Here is a 20,730-nt window from a genome sequence, read left to right on the forward strand (position 1 = left end):
TCTGTATTTTCATTCAAATATAGCAAATCAAACATAATAATTATGCTACGTAATTAAAAGCCTCAACTTAAAATCAAGTTAACTTGGGGTTGGGGATATGGCCTAGTGGCAAGAGTGCCTGCCTCATATACATGAGGCCCTGGGTTTGATTCCCCAGCACCACATATACAGAAAATGGCCAGAAGTGGCGCTGTGGCTCAAGTGGCAGAGTGCTAGCCTTGAGCAAAAAGAAGCCAGGGACAGTGCTCAGGCCCTGAGTCCAAGCCCCAGGACTGGCCAAAAAAAAAAAAAAAATCAAGTTAACTTAAATTATAGTTTTAAACTTAAAATTATTTTTGTTAAAACCAACATATTATTTCTTCTAGTGTCTTATTGACCAATAGCAATATTTAAAATAAAGGAAAAACTCAAGACACACAGACTTAAACATAAGAGAAAGCAATGCACATACATAAATTTTGTATTTTAGTTAATTTCTTACTTTGGATAAATGTTTTACCATTTATAAAAGATGTTAACATAAGAGGAAGCTGAGTAAAGAGTATAATGGAACTTTCAGCACTGTTTTTGAAGCTGTTCTGTAAATCTAAAAATAGCTCAAAATAAAAAATAATTATAGGAAAAAGAAACTCCTTTGAAATAAATATGCCTTCAGATGCCAAAATTTCTTGACATAATTCAAGACACTATTTTAGAACATTGGAAGTCAGCATGTTTACTTAACATAACAGTCAACTTTATTGCTCTACAAAGTTGTTTTCAAAACCATCAGTTTACACAGATAGTGGTAAGGAGGCTATCCACACACATAAAAAAAAAAATCAACTGCATATCAGGAGGTTGCTTTTTCAACTTAGTGGACAAGTATGACAAAATACAAAAATAGTGTTACAGTTAAGCTATCAAGTAAAATTATTTTGATAATTTACCCTCGTAATATCACCTTTCTATACTGAACTTGAACAAAGAAAATTGATGTTTCGTGTAAGTTATTAATGAATGTATTTGATAAATCCAAATTACATGCGGACAGAAGAAAATTGGTTACAAAAACCATTACAGACTAAAATTGTGCAATGTTTTAAACATTTCCAATCATGCAATAGTAGTAAGGATCAGAATGAATTTTAGAGTTGATAGGAGCTCAATACACAAAATTTAACATAATATACAACCCAATCACAGTTGCATAAAGCATCCAATTCCCTCAAATTTATCTATGCATTATGAGCCTGAAATTCCCCCACAACTATCCCAGCCCCGTTCCCAATCATCTTACCTATAAACCTTCCTATTTAACCTTTCAAATCAGATTTGATGGATAAATATGTAATCTACAGGATATTCTTCATTATTATTTCAGATCAGATACGAGTATAGTCATATGCTCATCTTCAATTACAATCCTTTCAAAAGGCATCTGAACTGCTGCAATTGTCTAGGAAAATTCAAGCCTAAGAAATCAAGAAAACTGGAGTCAAAAATCTGAACTAGTAGTTCTACAACTACAGTTATACTAATAAACCTATCTCTCCACATTTGTAAAAAGCATTTTTATTTTTTCAGGGTACTCAATGGTTTTCTAGGAGAAAAAAAAAAAAGCTGTGTCACTACTTTGAAGTGAAATAGTAATATGATCCCAAATATTTATCCAATTTTCCAACAGGCTTATAGTTAACCTTTTAAAAATATTCAAAATCACAGAAGTACTTTTGGAAATAAATTTTAGAGGGTCAAGGCATTAGATACAAGCAATTCCTCTTGTAATGGTCCATCCAAACTCTGCCCTCGCAAAACAGCACAAAACTAATAACAATTTAAAATAAAACTGCAGTGGGAATGCTTCTGTTCAAATCATCAAGCTCAGTGGCGCTGTGGTTCAAGTGGTAAGAGTGCTAGTCTTGAGCAAAAAGAAGCCAGGGACAGTGCTCAGGCCCTGAGTTCAAGCCCCAGGACTGGCAAAAAACAAAAACAAAAACAAAAATCAAATCATCAAGCTGGTGGCTCACTCCTGTAATCTTAGTTACTCTGGAGGCTGAGATCTGCGGGTTGCAGTTGAAAGCCAGCCTGGGCAAGAAAGGCCATAAGACTCTTATCTCCAGTTAATCACCAGAAAACTGGAAGTGAAACTGTGGCTTGAAGTGGCTCGAAGCTGTAGAGCACAAGCCTTGAGCAAAAAGAACTCAGGGACAGCTCCCAGGCCCTGAGTTCAGCCCCATAATTGAGAAAAAAATAAAAAAAATCATGAGCCCAAAAGAATACTGTCTCAAAATATATTAAATTCACATGTTATTTCTTCTATCACAAACTCATGCCAAAAACCCAGGTTGAAAGAAATTTCAGTACTCTTTTTAAAAGAAATTAATGTGAAATACTTCATGATATAGGCACACCAGCATCTAAAAAGATTCGGTACATTTGTCACTAGATACAAACTTAATCATTAATAAAAGAACGCAGAATTTTTCCTAGACCCTTTCGTAAAGGAGTGATTTAACACAACAGGAAAATAATTATTTTTCCATTGAGATGCATTTCTGTAAACTCCACTGAGGTCAGTATAACCACCTGGAATTTGTGACCCCTAGCAGAAGTACCAGCTGCTAATAATGCTTATATTATGTACAGAGCTACACTGCTTAACTAGATGTAACAACTACGCAACTGTTGGTGCCAGTCTGCTTATGAAGGCAATGCTCTGGAGACAGAGTCTTCTCACGAATAGTGGACAGGCAGGTTTCATTATTATGTGTTCAACAACAATCCTCAGTTCATTAAACAATGTCCTGCAAGATAAAACAGTTTTCGTTCAGATACAAAAGGAGACGTCAATGTTACCAAATGCTGAAAAAGAGTTTACCAATAAAAACATTTAATGATTACCTAGAATGCATTGGAAGGAACACACCAGAATTACACATACTGAACTGAATTATACACACATACTTTGTGGATCTAACACCTGCTGGAGGCTACCAGCAGAGATTCTGCAACATAGGAAGATCCCAATCTCAAAGCCAACCAATCAACCAGCCACCATATTTGAGTGAGTGAGAGAGAGAGAGAGAGAGAGTGTGTGTGTGTGTGTGTGTGTGTGTGTGTGTGTGTGTGTGTGTGTGTGTGTGTGTGTGTGTGTGTGTTTGCTGGTACTGTGGCTTGAACTTAGGTCCAAGGCACTCTCTCAGCTTTTGTCCATCAAGGCTGGTGCTCTACCACTTGAGTCACATCTCTTCTTCATTCTGGCTTTTTGGTGGTTAATTGGAGGTAAGAGTATCATGGACTTTTCTGCCAGGGCTGCTTTGACACTTGGTCCATAGATCTCAGCCTCCCGAGTTTAGGATTTCAGGCTTGAGCCACCAGTGCCCAGCTACCCCTATTTCTTGTTTGAGTGGAAAAGTTCAAGTAACAACAACATACACCAAAAAAAAAACAGATTACAAAATAGCTTTCTCTGAGGACTGTAATTAGTAATAATTTACACTTTTCATCCTTTACAGTAGTTATATAATTTCCCTTAGATGAGTTCAACCCCTATGAACAAAAAAAATTATATAGCATAAGCCATCCACACTATGTATTTAAATGAACATTTATCTTCCTAGAACTTTCCTCACCTACAAATCAGGAGCAAGTACTGCACAGAATTAAAAAAGAAAACATACAGCAAACACATTCAATGAATGTTACTACTCGGCTGCATCATTCTACTGGTCAGACTGGCTCATGTGCCTTCTTTCAGACTAAAGCCCACTGACTATCCTATAAAATCTGTCTGGTTGCAATCTAATTTTCTGTTCCATCTCCTACTGTAACTTTTATGACTGAGTTGAGATGCTTGTCTGTATTCCAAACACTACAGTGGTCTTGGCCTCTGCACTATCATGCTTATTGCCCCCAAGGTACTCAGTTTATATACTTTCCATATCACAAACATGCACTTAGCTAGTAAACACAAAATTATATGTATCGTATCATAACTCATAAAAATTTGAGGGATAACCAAGAAAAAATTTGACTTTTTAACTTTTTAGCTGACTTATCGTATATGAGCATGCAACTCTTTATCTTTTTAGATCCTGTTACTTTTATGGTTTGAACTTTTTTCTAAAAGTATTTATAGGACTGATCGCAATATATTGTAGAAATGTGAAGATTCAACCCCTGTACAAGTAATGTAAGTTAAAAGGAAAAAAGCAGTCAGGCAAGAGTGGCTCATGCTTTTAATCCTAACTTCTTGGATCAGATCACACACTGAGTCCTGCCCAAGCATACAAGTTTTCTCAGAAGGTACATACCTGTTATCTTAGTTATGTCAAGAAGCCTACTGTAGACAGATCACTCCTGACCAGGAAGGCAGCAAGACCCTATCTCAAAAGTAATCAGCAAAAAATAGGGCGAGAGATATGGTTCAATAGTAAAGGTACCTGCCTAGCGAGGACAATGCCCTAAATTTAAACCCAAGTACCAAAAAAAAAAAAAAAAAAGTATTTAAGGGGCTGGGAATGTGGCTTAATGGCTAGCATATGTGAACTCCTGGGTTTGATTCCGCAGTGCCACACAAATAGAACAAGCTGAAAGTGTTTCTGTGACTCAAGTAGTAGAGTACTAGCCTTGAGCAAAAGAAGCTCAGGGATAGTGCCCAGGGCCTGAGTTCAAGTCCCAGGACTGGAAATCAAAACAAAAAGTACTTAATTGCTTTCACACAGGAATATAATTTGGAAAGATGCACATTTATTAAAAAAAAATACTGGCCCTTCCTGTATCACTTACCATCATAACAGCCCCATTACTCATAATCCCTTAGCCTGCAAGGCCACAAACCTAAAGGCTTAGACTTCTCATTGTTAAGTATCTTTTCCACTGGATTACTTCAGGCTCTGGGCAACCAGTCTCTAAACTAACATCTTTTTCTTCTGTGGATAAGCATGTAAGCTAGCTTCTGGAATATTTCTAAATCATTATAAACTTTAAAGACACTCCCCTATCTGGAAAGAATATCCACAGCTGTCTATAATATTATATAATATAATATATGTTATATATTATATAATAATATATAATATAATATATGTTATATATTATATAATAATATATAATATAATATATGTTATATATTATATAATAATATATAATATAATATCAGCATATTCCCTTAACATGCCCATAGATACTTTGTTATCACCTGCACACAGTTTTGTGAATCAATCAGAAAATGAGTAAAGCTAGAAAGTACTCTGAAAATAATGTAGTCAGACCATCTCTAAAGACAGGTGAGGACTAATGAAGCCACTGGTTTGTCTCGGTCACAATGCCAGTTCTTTCACTCTGTTTGAATTTCTTAGAGTAGTGCTATCAACAGAACTGTCACTGAGGATGTTCCACCAACAACATAGGGCTTTCAAGTGCCTGAACTACAATGTGAAATTATAAGTCTAATTTTAATTAGTGAGAAGTGGCTAGTGTATTGTTAGCACTGATGTAGACAGTCTAGACCTCTACAAAGGTCTGATGTCAAGAATTTCAGAGTAAATATAAGAAACTGGTACAAATTATCAATACAGTCTCAAAACGATAAAAAAGATTATTTCCCATTATCTTTCCACTGTTTAAGATGTGTTTTATAGATCTATGAAGACATTTATTAACACTTATCTGAAAAATTCTAGGTTTCTAGGTATGATTAATGGTAATATGATTTAAGGGTATAATGAAACCTAAAAAGAAACACAGAAAAAGAAAGTTGAAGGAAACATGTCAGGGCAGTCAGAAGATAGTATCTGAAATGAAAACAAGGAAAAGAAAAAAAAACCTCCTAGAGTCATGTAAAAATGCTTATTGACTCATTAAGAGTCTACACTGCATGGATATGCTGAACCAACAGTGACTCACATCCACATTAGGAGGGCAGCATAAGATTTCACCTCCCTACCCAGACCTGCATACAGTTGAACACCTAGGTGTTCAACTTAGGTGCTTAGTATCTAAAGTACTGTCGACTGAATCCAGGTCTTTCTTCACACATGCTAGGCCCTCTACCACCTGAGTCATGCCACTAGCCAATTTGTGCTTTCTCTTTCAGATAGTGTCTAGCTAACTTTGATGGAGCTAGGTTAAGACTCATGATCTTCTTGCCTCCACCTGAGTAGCTAGGATTACAAAGTGAGCCAAAAGGTCCATTTTTTTTTTAAATACTTTTGAGACCAAGTCTTAGGATGTAACCTATGCTGGCCTGAATGCTGTGAACAGCCTCAGCTTTTGTAATGCTAGGATTAGTTATAAACCACATACCCCATCTATGAATTGCTTATTTATGGAAATGTCCAGTTAGTATTTCTGCAAAGTGTATAACAGAAACCTCAGAAAGCTAAACTGCTACATTTTCATGTGCCTTAACATTTCACATACCTTCTCCTGAAGTAGTGTTTGGAATTATTTCAAACATTCTTATTTTGACTAAGTAATTTCCTTGAGCATGGGACTTACTTCTTACACAACTTTAGATTTCTCAAGCATTAGCAGTGTTTTAAAGGCTATCAATAACTTTAGTATCAAGTTCTGAAAAGAAATATACATGGCCCCCAACTTACAATGATATGACATAAAATTTTATTTTACTTCAGTGTTGTGAAGGCAATACACATTCAGAAGAAAGCATACTTCAAATGTTAATCTTTTCCAAGGTAATGGTATCCTGCATGGTATTTGACTGTGACACTTGCAGTGAGAAAGCTGCAGCAGCAGTGAGCCACTCTACCACTGAGGTGAACAATCAGAACCCTGCAGTGTTGCTAAGCTATAACGTTTCGTATGGTAGCTTTACTCAATGCCATTCGACTGAGGATATTTTCAGCTTGTGATGAATTTATCAGGATGTGAAGTTTAAGAGCATCTATATCAATATCTCCTTAATAACCCTACCTAGTTCTAGGGCCTATAACCCAACTTCACAAAAACACTTTCCTTCTAAATTCTAAACTATTGCTAAGTAACTTCTAAGGGTTATAAATATCCTTTTTTGACAATATACTCAACGTAACTTTAATCATCAGCTTACCGACAATACGGATTTCTTCTAGAGGAGTATCGAAGGGTAAGAAATCTGTAGTATATAAAAGGCTGCAGCAAACTCCCTTGGCCACTGAAATTAACACAAGGGTGACAAATATACATTATCACTTCATGTATATGCTCTCAAAACTACAGACAATTCTGATGGAGAACATGTGCCTTCATTCATCAAATGGCCAATAATATCTATAATACCTAAAAAGCCAAGTTATTCTTTGTATGTGTGCCGGTACCAGGATTTGAACTCGGGGCCTCACGCTCTTGCGCAGCTTGCTTTCTCACAGCTGGCACTCTACCACTTGAGCCACGCCTCCAGTCTGGCACTTTGCTGCTTAGCTGGAGATGGAGTCTCATGGACTTTTCTGCCCAGGCTGGATCGAACCATGATCCTCCAGGTCTCAGCCTCCTGAGTAGCTAGGATTACAGGCATGAGCCACCAGCGCTCAGTGAAGACAAGTTATTCTTTAAAAGGAATAAAAGAATGTAGATGATTGGTAAAAAAGTAAAATTTTATTGTTTTAATTTTTATGCATATGCATTCATCTGTTACTTTTCAAACTTAAAAACAACAAATAAGCCAGAAAATATTACATAATCAGCATATTGCTGAATTCCAGTTTCAAAGCAATATATATTTAAATGAAAAGTGGTCTATTTTAATGCTGGAGGCATGGTTCAAGTACTAGAATGCTTCCTTAGCAAGCATGAGACCCTGAGTTCAATCCAGGTACTAGGAGAAAAAACAACAACTTATTTTATACAAATAAAAACTGAAATTATACTGGCTCACTAGTATAAATGTACATAGCACATACTAATAATTAGTGTTCTTCAATTGAAAAGCACAACTACAATACACCAAGAGTTTTCTGTAAGTATGCTTGTGAAGCTCCATATCTTTCTTATAAAAATTGGTTTAAGATAGATGAAAATTGGTTTAAGATATTCAGTGAAATAAATAACTAAAAAGAAAACGAAGCAATGGCAATGGGGCTACATTCATGCCTCAGTGGTAGAGAACTTGCCTAGCATGTGCATGTCCAGGGTTCACATACTTAGTACAGGAAGTACAGAAGCAACTTTTTCTTTCTTCCTTTTTTTTTTTTTTTTTTTCGCCAGTCCTGGGCCTTGAACTGAGTGCCTGAGCTCTGTCCCTGGCTTCTTTTTGCTCAAGGCTAGCACTCTGCCACTTGAGCCACAGTGCCACTTCTGGCTGTTTTCTATATATGTGGTGCTGAGGAATCGAACCCAGGGCTTCATGTATAGGAGGTGAGTGCTCTTGCCACTAGGCTATATTCCCAGCCCCGATACACAGCAACTTTAAGCAGACAGTAAGGGAGTTGGGTTGGTAAATTCTATCACATCCACTTGATTGATCTTAGTATACAGGTACTTAAAATCTTAGTTGAAAACTGTATAGCAATCTTGACAAAAAGCAAACTATCAAACTATACTTATGATTACAACTATATTTTAAAATTTATTTTGGAGGAACACATCAAGGCATTTAATAGGTTATGGGGGTTTTGTTTGTTTGGCTTTTGGTCCAAGGGCTTGAACTCTGGGCCTGAGCACAGTCCCTGGGCCTCTTTGTGCTCAAGGCTAGAGCTCTACCCTTTGAGCCACAATTGAGCTTTTTCTCAGTAGTTTGTTGGAGATAATCCCCAAATAACCAACATTTAACTTTTTAACTGAAAAATACATACAATACAGAAAATAGAAATTAAAATGTTCACTGGAAAACAAAGATTCCATCATCAATTTAACCCTTTCTCAAAGTTATAATACAACCTCTAGCAAATCCTTCAATAAATTTCCACAAATTGAAAGATTATTAAGGGCTGGGAATATGGCCTAGTGGCAAGAGTGCTTGCCTCCTACACATGAAGCTCTCGGTTCGATTCCCCAGCACCACATATATGGAAAATGGCCAGAAGGGGCGCTGTGGCTCAGGTGGCAGAGTGCTAGCCTTCAGTGGGAAGAAGCCAGGGATGGTGCTCAGGCCTGAGTCCAAGGCCCAGGACTGGCAAAAAAAAAAAGAAAGATTATTAAATGGCCATACTACCCAAAGTAATTTAAGAATAGTAATGTAATTCTCAGCAAAATACCAATGACAGTCTTCATAGAAACAGAAAAGAAATTAATTCATGTGAAATTCTCAAAGATTCCAAAAAGCCAAAATAATTTTGACAAGAAATAAAGGGGCTGGGAAATATGGCCTAGTGGCAAGAATGCTTGTCTTGTATATGTGAAGCCCTGGGTTTGATTCCCCAGCACCACATATACAGAAAACGGCCAGAAGTGGTGCTGTGGCTCAAGTGGTAAAACAGCCAGAAGTGGCACTGTGGTTCAAGTAGTAGAGTGCTAGCCTTGGGCAAAAAGAAGCCAGAGACAGCCTTGAGTCCAAGCCCCAGGACTGGAAAAAAAAAATGCTGGAGGCATAATAATGCCTGTTGTCAAGATATCCTAAAGGCTATAATAGCCAACACTAAAAGCCAACACCAAACAGGACTCTGGTGGCTCACGCCTATAATCCTAGTTACTCAGGAAGCTAAGATCTAAGGATTGTGCTTTAAAGCCAGTTTGGGCAGGACAAGTCCAGGAGATTCTTATCTCCAATTAACCACCAGAAAACCAAAAGTGGTGCTGTGGCTCAAAGCGGCAGAGTTCTAGTGTTTAGCAAAAGAACTCAGGGATTATGCCCAGACTCTGAGTTCAAGCCCAGGCCAAGACAAAACAAAAACAAAAACCAACACCAAGACCAAGGGAACAGAAGAGATCAAACATAAACCCGCACATCTCTACAACCAAGCATACACTGGAGAAGGGAAAGCTTTTCAGTAAGCAGAGGGGGTTGGCTTGAGAGCGGGAGACCTGCACATCTATATGGAGAAGACTAGATTCCTAATATATAAGTCAAATCAAAGGTGAGGAAAGACCTCAATGTAAAATCTGAAATTATGAAACTAACACATTAACAAGGGAGACACTTCAACACATTGGTATAAACAATATTTTTTGTATAAGAACGCAAGAACAAAAATAGACAAATGAGCTGGTAATATGGCCTAGTGGCAAGAGTGCTTGCCTTGTATACATAAAGCCCTGGGTTTGATTCCCCAGCACCACATATATATAGAAAACAGCCAGAAGTGGCGCTGTGGCTCAAGTGGCAGAGTGATAGCCTTGAGCAAAGAGAAGCCAGGGACAGTGCTCAAGCCTGAGTCCAAGGCCCAGGACTGGCCAAAAAAAAAAAAATAGACAAATGAGATACTAAGCCCAGAAGCTTCTACACAGCAAATGAAATAGTAATGAAAAGACAACCTGTTCTTCTGACAAGGAATTAATGCCCAGAATACATAGGGAATTCAAAACTTTTTAAAAACTAAATAAACAAATGGATATGTGATCTGAACAGACATTTCTCAAAAGAAATATATGGTTAAGAAATATATGAAAAAAATGCTTAGCATCTGCAACAGTGGTATTCACTAGACACTAAGGTGAAAATGAACTATACAACTTGTGGGTGGAGATGAGAGAGAAAAACTGGGAAAATGACAGGGAAGGGGTGACATTATCCAGAAAGAAATGTACTCATTACCTGACTCGTGTAACTGTAACTACATCATCTTTATAATAACAACTTACAACTTTTCAAAAAGATGCTTAACACCACTAGCCATCAGGAAATGCAAATCAAAACCACAGTATCACCTCACCCATCAGAATGGCTAATTAAAAGAAAAGCAAACATAACAAATAGCTGGTGAGGACGCAAAGAAAAAGGAACTTTTTTTTTCCAGGTCTTGGGCTTGAACTCAGGGACTGGGCACTGTCCCTGAGCTTCTTTTGCTCAAAGCTAGCACTCTACCACTTGAGCCACAGAGCCACTTCTGGCCTTTTCTGTTTATGTGGTACTGAGGAATGGAGCCCAGGGCTTCATGCATGCTAGGCAAGCACTCTACCACTAAGCCACCTTCCCAGGCCCTAGAAAAAGGAAATTTTGTATATAGCTGGTAGCAATAAAAATTAGTATAGCAATTATAGAGACCTCAAATAGCTAAAAGTAAATAATCATACGACTAAGCCTATTTGTTTCAGATATGAAATGAAATCAACTTAAGAGAAAACCTACACTCCTGTGTTTATTACATAACTATATAGCTAAGAGATGATACCCAAATAGGGTATCAGCAGATGAATGGGTTAAAAAAAATGTAAAGAGGAAGGGGAGAATTCTGTCAAGAAGTCAATGTATATCCTATGAAGGAAAATGCAGATTGGGAGAAATGGGTGAAAATGTTGAAAGGGGGTGACATTGATCAAAATGCATTGTATTCCAAGAAATGTACACACTGCCCTACTATGTAACTTCACCCTCTTTGCACAACACCTTGTAAAAAAATTTATGTTCAATTAATAATAAAAAAATATATATTAAAAAAAGTTTTTGCAGAAACAAAAAAAATGCATTGTATTCATAAACTGCTTTGTTAAAAGGCATCTCCTTTTTCTAATTACTATATATGTGTGTATATATATATATAAACGCACAAATATATACATGTATATATACATATATATGGTATATTATCTAGCTATAAAAAAGGATAAAATGCTGTCATTTGGAGCAAAAAAATGGCTGGAAGTGAAGGATATTATGTGGAATGACAATTGATAACAAAGAGCAGCAGGGTGATTGCCAAAGGTAAAGAAGAGCAGGAAGGGAAAGGAGGATATAGGGAAGTTTGCCAACAGGTACCAAGAGAGTTTCACTAAAAAAAAGTAAGTTCCAGTGAAAAATTACAATCTATCATTTCCTCTATAACAGTTTGAAAGTTATGATGATGTTATTTGAAGACAGTAAATAAATAATGCTTAGGGAGCACAATTAAGTTAAAATACCAATGATACAAAAAAAAAAACTAGTGCTGTAACAAGAACAAAAAAATGTACTATGCTTTCAAATGAGGTTTCTGTCTCCAAGTTGCATTGCATCTCAGCATTTCAGTGTAATTATTTTAAGCTGATATTTTTTCTTTCAGTCCTGGGAATTGAATCCAGGGCTTTGCATATGCTAGGCAAGCACTCTAACACTAAGCTTTGTCCTCAATCCCTTAAGCTGATTTAAGAAGAACCTAATAAATTATTTTATTACAAAGAATTTGGATATTTCCAAATGTGGACATCAATTATATGTGTATAAAAACTGGTCTTGGTAGCTACCATTTTAATTTTCAGCCAGTTACAGGAAACAAAGAAACAGAACCTAATTTGCCCAGGACCAAGATTAGGTGACCCAAGAAACCAAAAACTGGGTAAGAAAGTAAGAAGACAACAAGTTCTTTTTAATAATTAAAGTGTGTAGGCTGGAGGTGTGGCTCAAGTGGTAGGCAGAATGTGTACCTAAGAAGTACAAGGCTAAGAGTGAAGCCCATTACTAAATAAATAAAAATATTTAAGTGGTATCACAAAAGAGAGAAATGAGAAGATCTATAAATCATGAGGAAAACACTGCAATTTGTACCATCTCCTTTTCTTTATCCCAAATTCTATTACTCTTTTGTACTACCTCCTTTCTTTTTACCCAAATTGTATTACTCTTTTCTTTTATGTATCTTAAAGCTCAAGACTTTAAGGTAAAAATTTTAGAGATGAATAATTTAAAAATATACCTTTATCAGTCCTGTATTCAGGACTGATGTGACTGTCACAATACTTATTTATTCCTATTAATACCTTTTTTGTGTGCCTATACTGCTGAGGATTGAACCCAGAGCTTCATACATGCTAGGGTTTAATATGACTTTCTAAATATGGAACTTTAAGGTTAGAAGTTAAATTCATGGTAAAAATCAACTATTATCCATCACAGGAATATGAATAAGACAAACGGCAAATTCCTAGTTTTATTATGACTCAGAAACTGCTAAGATCCATCTAGCCCTACATGTCAAATATCTACTTAAATAGATTCAAGCAAGATGAAATTTGAGTTCACATCCTAATGTTCACTTAGCCATCAGTCTTCAAAAGTAAATGTACTTTTATTCTTACCTAAAAAGCATAAAAACTGTAGTAGGCATCAAGAAAATTTCATTGCAAGCAATGAATTTCAAGATGTTCTGTTGATTAGTACTTAATTTATCCAACACAGATCTCAACAGAGGTAAACTATTTGAACCCTTTGCCTGAAACAAAAGAAAAACAACATTAGAAACAATGAAGCCCCTTTAACAATACAATTAGTCACCTTTAGTGTGACTGTCATCCCCTCTGGATACACAGGGACCAGTTCCAGGACATCCCTCAGATTCCCAAGTATGTGGATGCTCAAGACCCCTTTTTAAAAAGTTATATAATCTACACATACTTTCTTCCATGCTTTAACATTCCTAGCTTAACATTCCTAACACAATATGAATCCTACATAACCATTACAATATATTGTTTAAGGAATGACCACACAAAAAAAAAGCCTGCACATTTTCAGTAAAGACACAGTTGTGTTTTGCAAAAGGTTTTCTCGTCTGTAAATGGTTAAAGCCAGATGTAAAACCCATGAATACAAAAAGTGATGGCTAGGGGCTGGGAGTATGGCCTAGTGGTGGCAAGAGTGCTTGCCTCATATACATGAAGCCCTGGGTTCGATTCCTCAGCACCACATATATAGAAAATAGCCAGAAGTGGCACTGTGGCTCAAGTGGTAGAGTGCTAGCCTTGAGCAAAAAGAGGCCAGGGACAGTGCTCTGGCTCTGAGTCCAAGGCCCAGGACTGGCAAAAAAAAAAAAAAAAAAAAGTGATGGCTGACTGTTTTCTTTTCGATAAGGAACATGTTTATCTAACAGACAATACAACCAAAAGCCAGTTCTTTCAAAACAATCTAACAAGTTTACTAATTGAGAGCAAATGTAGTATACCTTGCCTGCCATACTTTATGTATTTGAAGACAACCTAAGATGTACTCATAAAAGCATTTTTCATGCTTTGATACTTTAATTTCTTTAAGGTTAAACTACCTCACAAGGTGTTTAAAAAATTAAAAGAGGTCTATTTCAAACTTCAGGAATGAATCTGGAAACTACAGGGTAATTTTACATGCAATACATCACCTATAAGATGTACTAGTTTATGTGATACTTTAACATAAAAACTTTCAAACTCAAACTTTTCAGTCACTAAATAAATAGTTTCTAAGGAATAGAGGAACTTTTGTGACCAATGCCAAGATATCCTAGAAGTCAAACTTACATTAAGTATCTACAACTCAAAAATAGCAGTTTTACTTACGTCAAGAACCTTTTTTGTGTACGTAGCAGCATGAAGCAAAGAGAACAACAAGACTGGAAAAATACTCACTGAAGACAACAATTAAGGGAAATATTTAGGTCATTAAATACTAGGACAAAGCAGGTTATCATGTCCAAATATACACATCTGAAACACCTGCAAAAGTGAGTTTTTTGTGTCATCGATATATTTTGAATCAAATGAGACTTTTGTCATGTATAAAAAACAAAGTAAACAAAGTCAACTTTCACTTCCAAAATCTATTCCTTATTCTTTTTAGAAAGAAAAGCCTAAATTTTTTCTTTACTTCTCCTGGGGAATAAAACACTGCAAACATTTGCTAAGTTGAACTTTTAGTTTAGGCAACCTCAAACTGACCTAAAACACAAGGACAGTCTTGGCTTACAACTAATGCTCTCCTACAAAAGATAGGCTTCCAGTAGGGACAGTCCTTTGTTGTGCTTTCATAGGTCTCGGCCACCAAGAAGAACTAAGAGACCCCAAGGATCTAAACACTGTTACAGCCAGGTGCTAGTGGCTCACACCTGTAATCCTAGCTACTCAGGAGGCTGAGATCTGAGGTTTGCAGTTCAAACCCAACATGGGCAGGAAAGTCCATGAGACTTCCAATTAGCCACTAGAAAACCAGCAGTGGGGCTTATGGAAAAGCTATTCAGGGGCTGCTGGTGTGGCTCAATGGTATGGCAGAGGCTTTGTATGCACAGACCCTGAGCCAGCACCAAAAAATGCCATTGGCAATCTCCAACATCTCATAAAAAATAACTGAAAATTTGATAATTCACAAGAATAAGTACTATCTAAGTGGGTAAGATTTAATCTTGCAACTTTTATTATGCTCTTCACTATATAAGTATCTAAAAACTATTAAACAACACTTCTCAAAGCACCAAATAATTTCCTAAGAAATAATCTATGGAACAGGTTTGAAGAAACATCTCCACTTTTAGTCACAAGGGACACAAAGGTGCAATAGTAAAGAACCCTATCTAAATTGTATAACTTGGCAAGCTAGACGCAGGGCTCACTGTTTGCCTAGCATATGCAGGCCTTGATTTCAAGTTCAAACCCCAATATTGGAAGAAAAAAAAAAAAGAACAGGTTTGGTGGCTCATGCTTGTAACCACAGCTATTAAAGAGGTAAGAGTTTTGAGACAGCTGAGGACAAGTTAGCAAGACTCTGTCTCAACAAATAAGCTGGGCATGGTGATGTGGTGCATGCCTGTGATTCCAGCTATGCAGGAGAGGTAAGTATAGTGATCTCAGCTCAAGGCCAGCCCCAGGCGAAAACACAAGACTCTAGGTTTATGGATGCTCAAGTAGCAGTATCTAGCGAGTAGGAGGCCCTGGGTAATTCAGTATCACCCTTTAGAAATGTGCAATCACACAAATTCCAAGTGAAATATTTTTCCTTAGGTACATACATTATCCATGTGTCCTCATTTTCTACTTTATCTGCAGCAAACACTATTTTCTTATTTCTAGATTAATTCTTCCTAGTTTACCTGGAAGTTAGGAAAGAGAAATTTTTTAGCAAGACATACGGGTACTTTCCCAAAGATAGAAACTGAATTTTTTTTAAGTTTTTAATAATAAAGAAAATCCTGCAAAAGCTTGTACTTTGAATTTAAAATTCAAAACGTATCTAATACAGAAGCTTACAAGGAGGCACGAACACGATAAAACAGTCTACATTTTCTGAAGAGAACTTCAATGTTTAAATGTCAAAGTCGGAGCCCTGAAATATTCTGCTAAACATACAAATGCAGTGAAAAAACACCAAACAAACCCAAGTTTATGTAGGTCCTGACTACAGAATCTTTCCTACAAAAAAGGAATCAAGACATCCCATGTGGTTAGTTGGTAATGTAATTGTTAGGAAGTAGAAAAGGATACTTGTAACTGGGGAAGAATTGACAAAGATGAGTGAAAACAGCAGGTAGTGGCAGCTGTCCTCTAACAAAGCCTGGGCCAGGAACGCTCTGCTTAACTGGAAGTGTGGTAACCTTTGGTGCAGCCGCAGGGCACTAGTAAGAGCATTTGCCAGCAATGCACGCTGGTAGTAGACGTTTGTTTCCGGAGACCTGCAAATTATCAGAGGAGAAGTGATGTGAGACATAAACAACTACCATGTCTCTAACCCCTTTGTGAATTGCATCATAATTGCACAACACCTAAATTACTTAATTGTCTACAGAAAAAAAATTTACTTGAACCTATTCTACCTTCTTGGAAGCATCACTTTATATTCCAACTGAATTCTTCCTGTCAAGTTTAAAAAGTGATTCTTACAGTGATCCTGTCAAGTTAAAAAAAAGTAAAACAGGCAAAAAAAAACAAAACCCATAAACTCATCTATTTTTCCTATTTCATAATCACAAGATATAAAATATTCCTCCATTGATACCACTAGACAACTGTTGACTAAAGATAGAATTTTGGTTTTTTCTGCACATACACCCAACAACTGATCAATTCTTTAATCTAAAAAGCATTTCATAAATAATGACAAAACTGACTACCAAAGAAAGAAATATGTATAATACATACCCAAAAGAAGGCAAAACAAACACAGCTGAGCAGTAAACTGTGAACAAACGAGAAAGCCACATTGCGGTGTCCAGTTTATTGTTCATCATGAATTGCTAAATTTAAAAAGAAAAATACTGTGGTAAACTAAGCCTGAAAATTATATTCTTAAGGACAGAGTATGTAGTTTCATTCCTATTTGAAATGTTTTAACACCTTATAACACTTCAGCAAAAACTTTTATGACAATTAACTTCACATATATGCTCAAGACAAGTCCACATACCCTGTAATTTTGATGTGGAAAGGTAAGAAATACTTAAAATACTAATTAGGAAAAAAATATTAACTACAATGACCAGTGTTCTTCCAACTTTTGTTTTCTTCAATTTTGTTGTTGTTGTTGTTGTAGTGAGGTTTGAAGTCTTGACCTCACCACTGCTGGGCAGGTATTCAACTTCTGAGCCATACCTCCAACCCTCTTCCAGGCAACATACTTACGATGTTGGCTTCCTTTATTTTAAAAGAACATTAAATGAGAACTGCTTGGGTCTCTCCAGAGACCCAAAATGTCTATTCTTAGAAAAATCTCAAATACAAATAGGTCTCAGAGCAGAGAAAAAGGGCATTACAAAAAACCCAGTGTGACAGAAAGCACACCACTCCTAACTAACCACAAGCCTGTCTAGAGATTAAGCGATACTGTGAGGGAAACGATGTGGATGCCTTAAAGGTGATGGGTGGGTACTGGTGGGCATGCACGCACCCATCTGAACTATGTTGGTGGATCAGTCTATGTCACTTCACCTTCCTGCAAGCACAGATTCTTGCTAATAACCTCATCGAGGAAGATGAGGAACATGGTGCTGGTTACTTTCCTGTGTTGGGAGGCTGAGGTGGCAGCATTTAAAGGCGCTCTCCCGTGCTCCAGCCTTCCTTGTCTGTGTATCATTTATCTATGTATACAAGGCTTGGAAAACATCTATCTGGTATTAGATGGTACTGGTACTTGCTGCTCTGATATGTGGCTGTCTGCATCCAAGAGGGTTCCCCATAGCTTTACTGTGGTATCAGTGATACTAGATTAAATTCCCATATGCCATTCCCTCTCCATTTTTTTCTCCTCCTGACTTTTCTTTTGCTACTTTTCTCTCCCAACAAGTATGTTCACTACCAATAAAGAATTTAAAACATGTTTTATCACTAAGATGTACTTTATACACAAATTCTAAAGAAGTCTGTTTGCAACTACAAATTCAGAAATGTAAAGATACAATACAAATATACATAGGCATATAAAAATGTTGAAGCAAGTGTCCTTATTACATGTGATGAATTTTCCTATTCATTAAAAAAAGTTGATACTTCCCTTAAAATGATCTCAAAACCCATGAATGGGTCTACCTGAAGTTTTTAAACACTAGTACTTTTAAGGAATTTAACTTCGTTATCATTTGGAAGAGAAAACAAACTTCTTTTTGAAAAGAAATGCAAGTAATTTTATAATTCAAGGATATTTTACTTGATGCCGTTTTAATAAGAATTATTAAATACACCGCTAGTTTATTTTACCCAAACCTACCAGGTTGCAACTCTGCTAAATTTAAATTTTAACAGCAATCAAATGGAGAGACAAATCTAGCTTATTATGCTCAGTTTCTTTACAAATATCCAAACTCTACACCATGGTTTGAAATTTAATTTTAGAAAACTCCCTTTAAATTCTACATAGTTCCATGTTCATTTTGCAATATATCACTGAGCTATGCATTTCACCTTGTACATTTTTTTACATATGTGCATTTTTTTTGTAAAAGAAAATGTCCATAAAGGTCTATGTTGGTTTTCTTTCTTTCTTTTTTTTTTTTTTTTTTGCCAGTCCTGGGCCTTGGACTCAGGGCCTGAGCACTGTCCCTGGCTTCTTTTTGCTCAAGGCTAGCACTCTGCCACTTGAGCCACAGTGCCACTTTTGGCCATTTTCTATATATGTGGTGCTGGGGAATCGAACCCAGGGCTTCATGTATAGGAGGCAAGCGCTCTTGCCACTAGGCCATATTCGAGTGAACTGCCCAAACCACCACACTGAAACAAACATTTTAGACAAAAACTATCAATGGGTCTTAGGGTTAAAAACGGGCACAACTGATTTCAAAGTATCAAGCTATAGAATACGTCTTAATGATGAAGGGAAAAAAGGTATCAAATGCTTTCTAATATGGAAGGCACTAAAGGACCATACAAAACAGTTCTGAACTCTTGGCAGCGTCCAGTGTCTTAAAAGACCAAAAAGGGAGAAGAGCAGAAGAACTTGTCTAGATTAAAACAGACTTAAGACTATACGGCTAGTCGACCTATTACATGCTTTTCAGACTGAATCCAGAAGGAAGCAGCCTTTTAATGCACAATGAAGGTAATTTGAACATGAACTATACATTAGGTAATAGCAGAAATTGATGTTAAAATTTCCCCAAATATGAAATTGTACCGTGGTCACCATAAAATATTTGTGGATTAACACACAATACTTTCAAATAGGTCAACGAAAAACACAAACGTGTATGTATACACAGAGATGCTGCAAATGTATTTTTCTTAATCTTCAAACAAAAAAAAAATCACCCAGTTCAAACACATTTAAAATTAGAGGTCAGTAATATGTCAGGTATAAACAGCTAGATCATCATCTGAAAATAAACTTAAACAAAACGAAGAGAAACACCCCCCTCCCCCCCCCCCGCTTTGTCACTCGGCGCTCATTTCCACAGAACCGGACTAAATAGGGGCAAAGGTCCTCCTCTAACACGCACGTGTGTCGGGAGCCCGGCGTCCTGGCACGGTCTCGGATGGCAACTTCCACCTCGGCTGCCGGGGAGGACAGAGGCGTGGGTCGCCTGCCCCAGCCCGGTCTGTAGTCATTCTGGAAGCAAACCTGCAGTGGATCTCCCATGGACGCGGGGCGCGCTCCCAGCCCGGGGCACCCTCCCGCTCTCATCCCACTCCTTCGCCCCAGCCCCCTAGCTTCTAGAACTGTACACGCTTCCGGCTCCTTCCGAACTCCCCAGCCCGACCCGAAGCCCCTCGCCGTCACTCACCACGGCGCCCGCCCCTTGGGGGCCGTTTGGGGTCGCATCAGCCATGGGAGACACACGCGCGCCCAGGACGCTGCGATCCGTCGACGCCAGGGAGAAAAGACAAGAGAAAACGTCAGGGCCGGGACCACTGGAGGGGCCGGGCCACCACCCGGGAAGCCACGCCCGACCCGAATCCGCTCCCCCACAGGATCTGGGGTACACCCGCCCAAAGAACCCACAGCTGAAGGGAAATACCTGTCCCGCACCGCCGAGATCGAACTGCGGGTTCCAGAAAGACCGGAGCGAGGGCGGAGCTTCCGAACAAGGCCCAACAAGGCGTACCAATCCTGCCGGCTCCCGGAGATTGCCCAACCGGAAGTACTGCTTTCATTTCCGTGAGGTTGATGAGAGCAAATGTAAGCGGCGCCCGCTTGCATGACGGGAACTGTAGTTTTTTCTCTCCCTCTTCGTATGGCTCCACCTGTCCTCTCCAGTTCGCTAAGAAAGTAAAGCAGCAACCTTTGCCTCCTTCAGTTGCCTATGTTTAAACTACTAATCTTTCTAATGCAGAGGCCTCAGATGCATTTTTAATTTCTTCCTGTAAGGGTTCACTAAATCCTGTGGTTCAGCTTCTAAAAACAATTATTTCAATAAGTACTTATGAGGCCTACTCCTAAGTCACTCCATGAGTGTCTCAGATAATTAAAAGATGAATATGAATAACACAGACGGTTGGGTAGACAGACGTCAC

At 37.7% G+C, this 20,730-nt stretch overlaps 1 protein-coding gene across 3 annotated transcripts; it reads right to left on the reverse strand.

Moving 5' to 3' along the window:
* Nucleotides 1–714: 714 nt before the first annotated feature.
* On the reverse strand, nt 715–20,377 carry Tmem33 (transmembrane protein 33). Of its 3 annotated transcripts, XM_048363963.1 has the most exons (9): nt 20,235–20,377; nt 20,001–20,070; nt 16,930–17,024; nt 16,276–16,463; nt 14,362–14,429; nt 13,129–13,262; nt 7,055–7,138; nt 2,666–2,786; nt 715–1,454 (listed from the first exon to the last, which is right to left on the reverse strand). In XM_048363963.1, exons 2-9 carry the CDS (start codon nt 20,043–20,045, stop codon nt 1,449–1,451), a joined length of 741 nt encoding a protein of 246 aa, XP_048219920.1. In that variant the 5' UTR covers nt 20,046–20,070; nt 20,235–20,377; the 3' UTR covers nt 715–1,448. The 3 variants fall into 3 exon arrangements, with proteins under 3 accessions (XP_048219920.1, XP_048219919.1, XP_048219921.1); XM_048363962.1 differs by lacking the exon at nt 715–1,454 and having other exon boundaries at nt 2,469–2,786; XM_048363964.1 differs by lacking the exon at nt 715–1,454 and having other exon boundaries at nt 2,469–2,786; nt 20,001–20,086; nt 20,235–20,366.
* Nucleotides 20,378–20,730: the final 353 nt, after the last annotated feature.

This window comes from Perognathus longimembris, chromosome 16 (genome assembly GCF_023159225.1).
Source record: "Perognathus longimembris pacificus isolate PPM17 chromosome 16, ASM2315922v1, whole genome shotgun sequence".
NCBI classification, from domain to species: domain Eukaryota; kingdom Metazoa; phylum Chordata; class Mammalia; order Rodentia; family Heteromyidae; genus Perognathus; species Perognathus longimembris.

Excerpts from the sequence above, each read along its gene's own strand:
- Tmem33 (XM_048363962.1), bottom strand. The coding sequence starts at position 20,045 with ATGGCTGATGCGACCCCAAACGGCCCCCAAGGGGCGGGCGCCGTG. Across the intron at positions 17,025-20,000 it reads CCCAAGGGGCGGGCGCCGTG|CAATTCATGATGAACAATAA; the intron begins GTGAGTGACGGC and ends TTTTAAATTTAG. Across the intron at positions 14,430-16,275 it reads CAATTCTTCCCCAGTTACAA|TGAGTATTTTTCCAGTCTTG; the intron begins GTATCCTTTTCT and ends TGTTGTCTTCAG.